General features: G+C 39.5%; 1 protein-coding gene and 1 long non-coding RNA gene across 4 annotated transcripts in view; one reads left to right on the forward strand and one right to left on the reverse strand.

Moving 5' to 3' along the window:
• ANKFN1 (ankyrin repeat and fibronectin type III domain containing 1) overlaps positions 1–12,552 on the reverse strand; it is a 376,020-nt gene that overhangs the window by 59,697 nt on the left and 303,771 nt on the right. Inside the window, exon 14 of the mRNA XM_036999166.2 lies at positions 5,608–5,823. Within this exon, the coding sequence (XP_036855061.1) occupies positions 5,608–5,823 (216 nt within the window). The remainder of the gene's footprint in view (positions 1–5,607; positions 5,824–12,552) is intronic.
• Positions 1–12,552, forward strand: part of LOC140849112 (uncharacterized) — a 50,666-nt gene that overhangs the window by 37,642 nt on the left and 472 nt on the right. For 2 of the 3 annotated variants that reach the window (XR_012130686.1, XR_012130684.1), the window contains exon 3: positions 6,069–6,190. This is a non-coding gene — a long non-coding RNA (uncharacterized lncRNA). Of the gene's footprint in view, positions 1–6,068; positions 6,191–10,773; positions 10,882–12,552 lie in introns of those variants that run through there. The other variant, XR_012130685.1, reaches the window with a different exon arrangement.

Raw genomic sequence — 12,552 nt, forward strand, 5'->3', positions numbered from 1 at the left:
TATGGACTTCATCCCATTGCTCTTGCATTTTTCTGTGCATCTCCGTCAGCATGTTCATAATTTTTATTTTGAATTCTTTTTCAGGAAGACTGGTTAGGTCTTTCTCCTTCTCAGGTGTTGACTCTGTGATCTTTGTCTGCCTGTAGTTTTGCCTTTTCATGGTGATAGAGATAGTTTGCAGAGCTGGTACGAGTGACGGCTGGAAGAGCTTTCCTTCTTGTTGGTTTGTGGCCTTCCTCTCCTGGGAGAATAGCGACCTCTAGTGGCTTGTGCTGGGCAGCTGTGCGCAGACAGGGCTTCTGCTTCCTGCCCAGCTGCTATGGAGTTTATCTCCGCTGTTGCTGTGGACGTGGCCTGGCTCGGGCTGCTCCTCCAAAATGGTGGAGCCCCATTGGAGGGGGAGTGGCCGGGAGGCTATTTGTCTCCATAAGGGGCCTCTGTGCTCCCTGCTGCCCAGGGGGTTAGAGTGCCCAGAGATCCCCAGGTTCCCTGCCTCTGGACTAAGTGTCCTGCCCTGCCCCTTTAAGACTTCCAAAAAGCACTCTCCAAACCAAAACAACAACAGCAACAACAAAAAAACAAACAAAAATTAAATAATTAAAAAAAAAAAGAAAAAAGAAAAAGCATGATTTTCTTTGTCCTCAGGCGCCGGTCTCAGGCACCTGCTCTCCGGTCTTGCTGCCCTGTTTCCCTAGTATTGGGGTCCTTGTCCCTTTAAGACTTCCAAAAAGCACTCGCCAAAAAAAAAACCAAAAAAAACAAAGAGGAAAAAAAAATGGCCGCTCCCATTTCTTTGTTCTCTGTCGTTGGCCTCAGGCACCCGTTCACCAGTCCTCCTGCCCTGTTTCCCTAGTATCCAGGACCCCGTGCATGAACTGTGTCTGCGCTCTGGTCTGGATGACTGGGGCTGGGTGTTCAGCAGTCCTGGGCTCCTTCTCCCTACCACTGAGATCTCTCCCTCTCTTCCCACTGTGAGCTGGGGGGAGGGGTGCTCGGGACCTGCTGGGCTGGGGTTTTTATCTTACCCCTGTTGTGAGGCGCTGCGTTCTCACAGGTGTGGATGTGGTCTGGATGTTGTCCTGTGTCTCTATTTTAGGAAGAGTTGTCTTTGTTATTTTTTCATAGATATATGTGGTTTTGGGAGGAGATTTCTGCTGCTCTACTCACGCCATCATCTTGGCTCCGTCCTCATAGTATTCTTTAATTAATAATTTTTTGTATTTCTTTGGGGTCCATCGTGATTTTTCCTTTCTCATTTCTGATTCTGTTGATATGTGTAGATTCTCTTTTTTTCTTTATAAGTCTGGGTAGGGGCTTATCTATTTTTTTAACCTTTTCAAAGAACCAGCTCTTGGTTTCATTAATTTTTTTCTATTATTTTATTGTTCTCAATTTTATTTATTTCTTCTCTGATCTTTATTATGTCCTTCCTTCTGATGACTTTGGGCCTCATTTGTTCTTCTTTTTCCAGTTTTAAGAATTGTTAGTTTGACTATTCATTTGGGAATGTTCTTCCTTCTTTAACTAGGCCTGGATTACTATAAAGTTTCCTCTTAGAACTGCCTTTGCTGCGTCCCACAGAAGTTGGCGCTTTATGCTGTCAGTGTCATTTGTCTCCATGTAGTGCTTGATCTCTATTTTAATTTGTTCATTGATCAATTGATTATTTAGGAGCATGTTGTTAAGCTTCCATGTGTTTGTGAGCCTTTTTGTTTTCTTTGTGCAATGTGTTTCTAGTTTTATGCCTTAGTGGTCTGAGAAGTTGTTTGGTAGAATTTCAATCTTTTTGAATTTACTGAGGCTCTCTTTGTGGCTTAGTATGTGGCCTATTCTGGAGACTGTTCCATGTGCACTTGAGAAGAATGTGTATCCTGCTGCTTTTGGGTGTAGAGTCCTGTAGATGTCTATTAGGTCCATCTCTTCTAGTGTGTTGTTCAGTGCCTCTGTGTCCTTACTTATTTTCTGTCTGGTGGATCTGTCCTTTGGAGTGAGTGGTGTGTTGAAGTCTCCTAGAACGAATGCATTGCATTCTATTTCCTCCTTTAATTCTGTTAGTATTTGTTTCACATATGTTGGTGCTCCTGTACTGGATGTATATATATTTATAATGATTATATCCTCTTGTTGGGCTGACTGACCCCTTTATCATTATGTAATATCCTTCTTTATCTCTTGTTACTTTCTTTGTTTTGAAGTCTATTTTGTTTGATACAAGTACTGCTACACCTGCTTTTTTCTCCCTATTGTTTGCATGAAATATCTTTTTCCATCTCTTGACTTTTAGTCTATGTATGTCTTTGGGTTTGAGGTGAGTCTCTTGTAAACAGCGTATAGATGGGTCTTGCTTTTTTATCCATTCTGTTACTCTGTGTCTTTTGATTAGTGCATTCAGTCCATTTACATTTAGGGTGATTATTGAAAGATATGTACTTATTGCCATTGAGGCTTTAGATTTGTGGTTACCAATGGTTCAAGGTTAGCTTTTTTACTATCTCACTGTCTCACTTAACTCACTTATTAAGCTATTATAAGCACAGTCTGATGATTCTTTATTTCTCTCCCTTCTTATTCCTCCTCCTCCGTTCTTTATATGTTAAGTGTTTTATTCTGTGTTCTTTTGTGTTTCCTTTGACTGGTTTTGTGAGTAGTTGATTTTATTTTTTGCCTTTAGTTAGTATTTGGTTGGTGTGCTTTCTTTGCTGTGATTTTTTTTTCTCTGGTGACATCTATTTAGCCTTAGGAGTGCTTCCATCTAGAGCAGTCCCTCTAAAATACCCTGTAGAGGTGGTTTGTGGGAGGCAAATTCTCTCGACTTTTGTTTGTCTGGGAATTGTTTAATCCCTCCTTCATATTTAAAATATAATCGTGCTGGATACAGTATTCTTGGTTCAAGGCTCTTCTGTTTCATTACATTAAATATATCATGCCATTCTCTTCTGTCCTGTAGGGTTTCTGTTGAGAAGTCTGATGATAGCCTAATGGGTTTTCCTTTGTAGGTGACCTTTTTTCTCTCTCTGGCTGCCTTTAATACTCTGTCCTTGTCTTTGATCTTTGCCATTTTAATTATTATATGTCTTGGTTTTGTCCTCCTTGGGTCCCTTGTGTTGGGATTTCTGTGGGCCTCCATGGTCTGAGAGACTATTTCCTCCCTCAGGAAACTTTGGGGAAGTTTTCAGCAATTATTTCTACAAAGACACTTTCTATCCCCTTTTCTCTCTCTTCTTCTTCTTCTGGTACCCCTATAATGCAAATATTGTTCCATTTGGATTGGTCACACAGTTTTCTTAATATTCTTTTGTTCTTGGGGATATCCTTTTATCTCTCTCTGCCTCAGCTTCTCTGTGTTCCTGTTCTCTGATTTCTATTCCATTAACGGCCTCTTGCACCTCATCCAGTCTGCTCATAAGTCCTTCCAGAGATTGTTTCGTTTCTGTAATCTCCTTCCAGACTTCATCCCTTAGCTCTTGTATGTTACTTCCTTTGTGAGGTGCTGAGTTCTCGCAGATGTAGATGTAGCCTGGCTGTTGTATTGTATCCACTGGTCTCTCTTTTAGGAATAGTTGTATGTGTTGTATTTTCAAAAATATATATGTTTTTGGGAGGAGATTTCTGCTGAACTACTCACACCGCCATCTTGGCTCCTCCCACCCTGACCTGCCTCTACTTTCATGTTGAGTTGGTGGGGCCAACTCCTGACATAATTAAATCTTAAGTCTGGGAGTGACTGGATATCAGCTCTAATAGTTTTATTCCCCATTTCCTCTCTAGTGTAAGACCTCTATGAGAAGGAGGAGAAAGAAAAAATAGGAGAAGGTGAAACAAGAGTGGGGGTGGGTAGGAATGACATCAGGCAGGAATGTGCCAGTCAGCGGGGGTAAATTTTCCACTTGAATCTATGGGGAAACCTGATCTTGCCTCTATTTTTGGTCCTTTCTCTAACAACCTTTCGCCAGATTGGAATTTTTCTGCACCTGTAACACTTTTTAAATGTAATAAGTCTAGGAGAAACCAGGTATTATATCATGCTGAGGCCTGTGCTGGGTTTCTAGGAGCAAAGGTAGCCCAGACCCCAGTTTATCCCTGTAGGGGATTAGTGTATTAGTCACCCTGTAAAAGCTCAATTATGATTTTTTAAATGTTTCTTTTAGCACTTGCTTATAAAAGGTGAAGAGGGGAGCCACGAATATGTCTCTGTTCCCTGCCCCCTACCTCCTACACACACACACACCCTCCATCAATTTCATATGAACCCAAATTCCATAAAATCAAATCCAGAGTTATTGGTTTTGACCAATTAACCTTACCTACAGTGAACTTCAACCTGGTTTGGGCCAGTGCAAGTAAGGGAAGGTGAAATAATTGTACCAACCACCCCCAGTAGGGAATGGAAGTAAGTTAGTGGGCTTCTGCATTAGGCTTGAATTTGGCTTGTTTATCTGGGACTGAGCCCTTTCTTTCCTACTACACTGGACTGGCTGGCTGTGGATATACGTCATTGGTTTCATAGGGCTCAAGTTAGATTTTCTGCCAGTTTTTCCATTTAACTGGGGTGTTCTATAGAACTAATTCCTATCACTGGGTTTAAAAAAAAATAAAAAGAAACAGCTTGAAGCCCATGTTTCCATAAGAACATGTGAGACAGTCTGGTGACACGGAGAGAGCACTGGACTCAGGAGCAGAAGATGGTAGGTTTGTATCCTGGTTCTGCCATCCAGGCTGAGGCTTAATTTTGAATTTTGGTGGCTATTCTGTTCTTAGGTGAGTTTTTCATCCTTTATCTCATCTCCTGTCCCTCCTTTACTACAATCCTAATTCCTGTCCTGGAATGTGATATAATTTAGCAGAATAAAGCCTGCTTTCATTAGAAGCTCTGCCATTATTTAGCTTTGTGCTCAGGAGCCAATTCAAGTTTTGTGGGCCCTATAGTGAATTCAATTTTTGGTGCCTTCTTTAAGAAGAAAACAAGATTATGAATGTGAAATTGTTATTGTCCCTGACAGGTCCTTGGAAGGGGCTTATGCAAGTGAAGAGCCAAATGATGCTGAAGCTTCATTAGCTTTACTTGAGTCTGCCTCTGTGTGTGGCTATAGGTCATGAATGTCTTTGAGTCTCATTTATTTCATTTCTAATCAGTGGATTGAATCATGCCTGCCTGTCTCAGTGGAATACTGTAAGGAACAAGCAAGCGTAAATGTGTCTTAAAGTACTCAAAGTGTTACACACACACACACACACACACGCACACACACACACAGTCCATAAATATGTTATTATTATACTCCATTCAAGTATTGGTTTAATGTTTTGATTATGTTATCTGTAGACCCCTACTCAAACATTTGTCTCAACGTTTCTCATTTTTTCATTGGTCAGGGGTATTTTCGGGGTTCCCACTACTTGTATTGCTTGATGAATTCCAGATTTGGGAATGATAAATAAAAATAAGCATCTGAATATTTCCTATGTATGGAACATAAGCAATGACATATCTTTGAACCCTCTCCAATCCATCACTGCCTATGTAAATGGCTCCTGGTATATTTCAGTGGACCTCAGTAAGTGTGTTTAGAACTTTAAATATATTATGAAATTGAAAAGACTACATACCTGGATGGTTATCAGTAAAATGTCTAAGGCTGTTGGCTCCTCAGGTGTTGACAAAGACTTCCTTTGGCTTTGCAGCTTTGATATCTGCATCCATTTGCCATTAAAAAATGAATAGAGCATCTCCACCTCTCTGATGGTGACTATTAGGATGTTTCCATGTCTGTCTTTAATGGGCTCATAGTAAATTCTTCCCAAGTTGTGTGTTCCAAGTAAATTCTAGAAACAAATAGATGTCTTGTAGCTTATATGATACTGTGCAACAAAAATAACTGAATACCTGGTGTTTCTGAGTTTTTTTAAAGATGTCTTAATCCTAGAATATGGGGTATCATAGAAATGTACTTAACAGAAGCCCAAAGAAAATGTCCTCACCATAAACCTGCAAAGATTATAGCAAAAGGCACAAAAATTGTTTTTTTTAAAGCAAATTCAGTATCTGTAAATATCTCTTTCCCACATAGACGCATCAGCACATAAACCTCAGTTACCAGCACTTGAAGAGAATCCCAGATGTTTTAAAGAAAAATGCCTGATATTTCAAGTATGCTGCTGGTGGAGTTTTCAAGACATCTACAGAGTGCTGGTATGAAGTGAGGTTGTTTAAAATGAGGAAGTGAATTGATAATGTAGCACATTGTACATGTCCCCAAATGATGGCACATTCCCTTCAAGATACTTTAATTGGGATATTGGCCTGGTTTGACTTATCTGGATTTCAGGGGATTCTGTTTATTGAAATTTTTTTTTAAATTGTATGTGAGCTAGGTCAACTGAGGCAGACAATACTTTTAAAAAGATGGGAAGGGAAGGATGCCACATTAAATGTGAAGGGACCTAGACAGATGTTACCAAAATAAACAGTTTTACAAATATGCAGGGTTTGAAGATTTCTAACCTAGAGCATGAATGAATAGGATAAAATACCCTGTTAGTTTGTGTATCTATGATTTTTTAAAATTATAAATCATCTTAGAGCTCCCAGCTATTAATTTTTGTGAGTTCAGATGATGCTGATGAGATAGTCTGCTAGCAGGAGAGCAAAAATGAAACAATTTATAAAAGTGACAAGAGTGACCCTAAATGTGAATGAGCCAGCTGGTCAATATCCACATCTATGAAAACACTGGAATGTGCCCTTACAGGGAGGGACTGTATCTTAAATCTTTTGTTTTTCCTCACAAGAACTGGACACATAAGTAAATTTTGTAAATAATTAACATATTATAAAAATTCATTTGGAAGGATTATTATTTTTAAAAGTAGCCTAATCACTCAATCAGATTATTCCTTTCTGGCATTTGACTTTTAAATCACAGAGAAGTAATTGGGTAAGGCTTTTAATCCAGCCCTCTGTAGTACTACAGTTTTATATAAAGGCAGTTTGCTGCAAAGTAATACTGGAAAATAAACAGTGGTATGATGGTAAACTGGCTATCCAAATAAAGAAAAAGAAAAGGTCTGATTTATAGCATATACCTATTTCTGTGGTGTAAATACTCCCACCATAGTCGATTTCAAACTACCAAGGGTTTGACAACAGGCTTTCAGAATTCCTGAATATTTAATGTTTGGCTCTCCTGAGCCAGTACAAGTTGGCTCCAGCACGCCACTGTTAAGCCTTTAGCTGTGTTGGTGTTGAGTTTCAAGGCTGGCTGCTGTTTATTAACTTGTAGACTTCTGAAAAATTATTTACCCTCTCCGACCCTGAATTTCATCATCTAAAATTAAGGCCCCTTACAATCCAGACATCCCTTTTGCTACTCCTTACCTTATAGAATATTTGGGGGATTAGGAAACAATGCATGAGAAAGTGTTTTGTAAACTTCCAAGCTTGATATAAGTAGGATGTGGACTTTCTTTACTGCTTTAATTGGAACCCCACCCTGGTTTTTACTTACTTGTTTTCAAGACTCAGCCCACATTTCACTTTCTCTGGGAAGGTTTTTTCAACTCTCTCAGGTAGAATTTACTATCCTTTCTTTTGTCCCATATTGCTTCCTGTACAGACTTGGATCTTAGCATGATCTTAGCTTCCTGCATATTGATGTACGTGTCATGAGATATGGTTATTTCATCGCTGTGTCTCTGGGTTGTTTGCACAGTGCCTGGCATACAGTAATAGCTCAATAACTTTTTGTTGACTGAATTAATATATTATTAGGACACTGGAAAATATGGTTTACTTTGGACCAAAGCTGGTGGGTAGACATTGAATGAGGTGGTCATTTCATTTAAGTGGAGCTATTATCAGTGGTTCACTATCAGCTTTGGATATGTTGACTAATGGGCTGAATAAGAAAGCACTAAAAATCAAATTGAGTTGGGTAGCTAGCTCTGGGGAGAGCCTAATTTAAAAGCAGAATATCCTTGTGAAAATAAATTGGAACCATGTTCCAAGGGGGCATATTTGGGGCCCTTTAGGGCCTAAAGGAAAAATAAATCATGTTAATACTTGTCATGCTATGCAACTAGGGTTAGGAGATCTGGGAATGTTGAGGATCCTACAGGGTAAAGAGGAATAGAAGCCACCTGATAGTTCACAGGAATGCATCTAGGTTATAACCAGAGTAAATCACAGGATTGTTAGTAAGTCCTAGACAGACACACAATATTTAGAGACTTTTATTCAGTTTGGGGTGACATGGAAATTTGAAGGAAGTCCAGACTAGAGATATGAGGGCCTGGAAAGGAGAGTCAAATTTTGGGGAAACCTTTTCCCTCCTTGAGAAGTGAAAAAGACATAGTACTCAAACATTGTTATCTGGCTTCTGTTCACTAACACTGATTTCTAAAAGCTATGTAGCAGGAAAGTTTAATGTAACCCAATTTACAGTGTCAGAATATTACTATATTTGAAGATAAGTAGTTTATATGCCTCTTGATGTAAGAGGAGTGCACCTGTTTGCCTCTTGGGGCCTCTTCCATTTTCCTAAGAGTAGGAAAAACAGTGTGGGGTCTTGGCTGCTTACAGGCTTTCTCATCGTATTTTGTTTTTTAAATCCAAATATTGTCTCTCCTCCTGCCAAGGTAGTATTAATCAATCAATTCATATTTTACCTTCTTTCAAATAAAATTTAAGGCCACTTCTAAATAGACTCCAAGTGATGCAGAATGAATCTCTTTTTTCTTTTTTAACTGTAATATCGATTTCTTCTATTTAAATCTTTGCTTGCTTTTTGTAAATGAATATACAATAAGATAATGAAGTATTGGAAAGAAAGCAGGCTTCGAAATTATACAGATCTGGATTTGTATCCAGACTCTGCTACTTCCTATTTGTGTGACCTTAGGCAAGTTGTTTAACCTTTCCAGGCCTCAGCTTTATCATGTTAATTGGCTATCAATAATAGTACTTTCTCAGGAGGGTGTAGTGAAGAGTAAATGAGATATAGTTTATAAAGCACTTGGCATAGTGCATGGCACCTATTAAATAATGAAATGAAATAAATGACTTGTTTCATGATTGTCTTTGGTTATTACATATTAAAGGACCTCACTATAGAGCAAAAACTGGAAAATATGGCCCAGGGTGCACAGTGGTTGACATGCACTGTAAGGAAGGTAAGTCAGGGTGCTGTGGGAACAGGAGGAGGGGAAGGATGGTGATGAACGCCTTTTGTGAGGACAAAATGTTTGGGCCGCTCTTGAAAGAGTATGAGTCAGGGGATGACATGGTCAGAATCTTTGATTGGCTGCTCTGGCAGAAGTGTAGAGAATAGATTGGAGGGTGTTAAGACTGGAAGTAGGAGAATGACTTTAGCGGCTTTTGATGTTTCTGGAGTAATCAGGCAGTGGTAGTGATGCTGGAAAGGGTACAGGGTAAAATGAGATGTACTAGATGTAAATCAACAGGGTCTATGTATGACTGATGCCAGGCAAGCTATTTAAAAATACTGCTTTACTTTCCTCAGAACATTGTAAAAAGTGTTAGATTAAGAAAGAGATCTAAAATATTAAGTATATATCAATTTCCCCTAATTTATTTTTCTTTCTCTTCTGAAAAGTGTCTCTGTATCTTGTCATTCCCCCCACCACCAAAAAAAGAGTGGCTTTGATATCCCCAGATATTTTCATTCTAAAGATCAGCAGATAGTTTGGGCAAAAGGTCCTACAAAAAAGATAAAATTGACTCCTATTATTTAAGCAAGCAAGCAAATATGACAGAGAGAACGGGATACATAACAGTGCTCTGGTGTGATGGGAACTTTTAGGGATAACTATTTATGGAGTGCTATGATGTGCTGGTCACTGCAGAGCTGGATAACTATCCAGGTGGTAACTAAGGCTTGAGGTGATCTCTTTTCCCTCATGTTTTATCTTCAAGATACAATGGCTGGATTGACAAATACGTTTATTTATGCAGCCAGTGCTTACTGAGGGTCTGTGCGAACCACATGTGAGGGGTGTAGTGATAACCAAGATGAATACATTCAGTGGGCTTGGAGATGCACAGTTGAAGTGGGTCACTAACCGAATAATGATACAAATAATTAACTAGTGGGATTATGATCATTGTTCTGAATGAAGAATACAGGGTGAATTAACTAAGGGATTAGATTATCATTCTGAATGAAGAATACAGTGTTATGAGAGTAATTCACTTAAGCAGGTGTTCAGAGAAAGGCTTCCTGAGCAAGTATAAAAATTAAGCTGCTATCTGAAGGATATGTAGGAGTTAGCAAGGCAAAGAAGTAGAAGACAGTTCTAAGCAGAGGAAACAACATGTGGAGCTAGTAAAGGAGACCAAGAAAGACATACCAGGAAGTTGGAAAAAATCTAGAAAGTGGGGAGTCATGGAAGCCAAGGAAAGTGGCAATTTAAAATAGAGTGGGACCAAGTATATCAAAAGCTGCTGAGATGTCATCTGTGAAGAAGATTTAAAAGTGGCCATGAGATTTAGTGAAACTGAAGTCATTGGCAGGGATGGGTCCAGGTTTTGCAGGGCCCTGTACCATATAATTTTGGGATCCTCTTTAAGACAAAGAATATAAAATTACATATATAAAAATTAGATGTGAAAGTGAATATATATTTAGAATGAGAAAGGAAATCTTCCCCAATACTGAAGTACTTGGAATTTCCAGTCCCCTTTCCCCCATGAGGTTCCTTTATGCAATTTACAGGAAATACTTCCTGATTACAACTCAACTTTTCCTCTCCCACTAGAACACTCTGTGACTCCCACACTCATTGGGGCTCATGCAAGTTAAGGGCCCTGAAGCTCAAGCTTTAGGAGCATCATCTGTCTCTGATACTGATGGCCTGAGAGAGCAGTTTGGTAAGCATGGTGGTAGCAAAAGTCAGGGAGAGGGCTGAGAACTAAATGGGAAGAGAGGGAATAAATGGAGAAGGAGAATGTAGGCAATTCTTTCAAGAAGTTTTTAAGTTTTTAAGAAAGAGAAGAGAGGGTTTGGTAGCTGAACAAGCATGTGTGGTTGAGGAAGGGATTCAAGTAGAGGTTAAACTGGAGAGACTTCACTATGTGTGAATAGAGATGGGAGGGAAGAAGTGGGATCCAGAGCACGTGTTGAAGGATGAGCCTTTTCAGGAGGAGTGAGACTTACCTGTTGGAATAGGAGGGAACAATGAGGAACTGGGGTCAATGCAGGGAGCCTTTTAAGTTTGTTGTTGGAAAAATAATTCCCATTTATTTTCTTAATGAATTATACAATGAAGTCATCACCTGATGTGGGAATGGAGAGTGTGAGGAAGGGGTAAGGATGTGAAGGAATGGAGAAGGTTTTAAATAGTTGCCTTATAGTTTGAGAAAATGAATTCAGTACAGAAATGGAATTTGATCACTAGGTAACATTACAGGTGAGAATTGTAGTCATGAATTTAACATAAAACCGCTCAGCACCCCTGCCCTTCCTTTTTGGTGATTTTTCTACAGCAATATACAACTACTCCATGCTGGATTCTTGCTTTAGACATGCTGGATTCATTCAGGCTTGGAGTTTTTCCAAATAAATAATATGGAGGGAAACAGAAACTTAGAATATTTCCAAGGGAGTGATTGTGATGGACCAAAGAATCTAAGCTAGACAAGGAGGGAAATTATCTCAGAAGGGGGCTGATACATTATGAAAAGTCATGGGGCCAGTACAGTGGGGGACCAAGGAAATCCCAGAGCTTTTATTGCAATGGGAGTAGTTGACTAGGGGTACACTGACCATCATGGCTTTCCTCTAGCCCCTTGGTGTCTAACTGCACTGGCTTGTGACAGCCTGATCCTTCTTGTGTTACTGATATAAGATGAAAGTGTTCTAGGAAGCCTCCAATAAACATACAATAAAGAATCTCATTTGAAATTTTAAGGTTGTTCAGTCTCTGATCCAGCATGTTTGGGCTGTATGGCAGGCTAATTGGAGAGTCCACTAAGGGATTTGAGCCTCCTGGGAAAGAACCTTACAAAGGGACCAAGGAGCTTCCTGGGAATGAACTTTATTCTAGAGGAAGAGCAGTTTGAGGTACAGTGGCTTGGTCCAATTCAAGCTGGTCAGTGATGAGAGGAAGGGGTGCTTTGAATTCAGCCCAGTCATTATGGTCCAGCTGTAAGAACTTCTTGAGTTGAGAAGATTTGCAATCAAGAGTGAGTTGAAATGGAGAACACTATTTGCTAAGATCTCTGAGGCAGTTGAGGACAACACGGCAGTAAACTGCCTATGCAGTAGAGTGTATAGTACAGGCGTAAGAGTTACCTTTCTCAGTTAATTACAATAGCCACACAATAATTATTTGAGGGGGTTGAATTGTTACTATTGTGTGGGTGAAGAAATGAAGTTTCTGTGATTGCAGAGAGCAGGGCGGAGCCATAGAAATTGTGTTATTGTTATTATGACCCTATTTTTATGCCTTGGCTGGTATGGTCTTGCCATAACAGCTTACACAGATTTTTGTACGAGAATTTCTGGGGTTGATACAACTGACAGCTTTGTAGGTAGA

The sequence above is a fragment of the Manis javanica genome, chromosome 4 (genome assembly GCF_040802235.1).
Source record: "Manis javanica isolate MJ-LG chromosome 4, MJ_LKY, whole genome shotgun sequence".
NCBI lineage: Eukaryota > Metazoa > Chordata > Mammalia > Pholidota > Manidae > Manis > Manis javanica.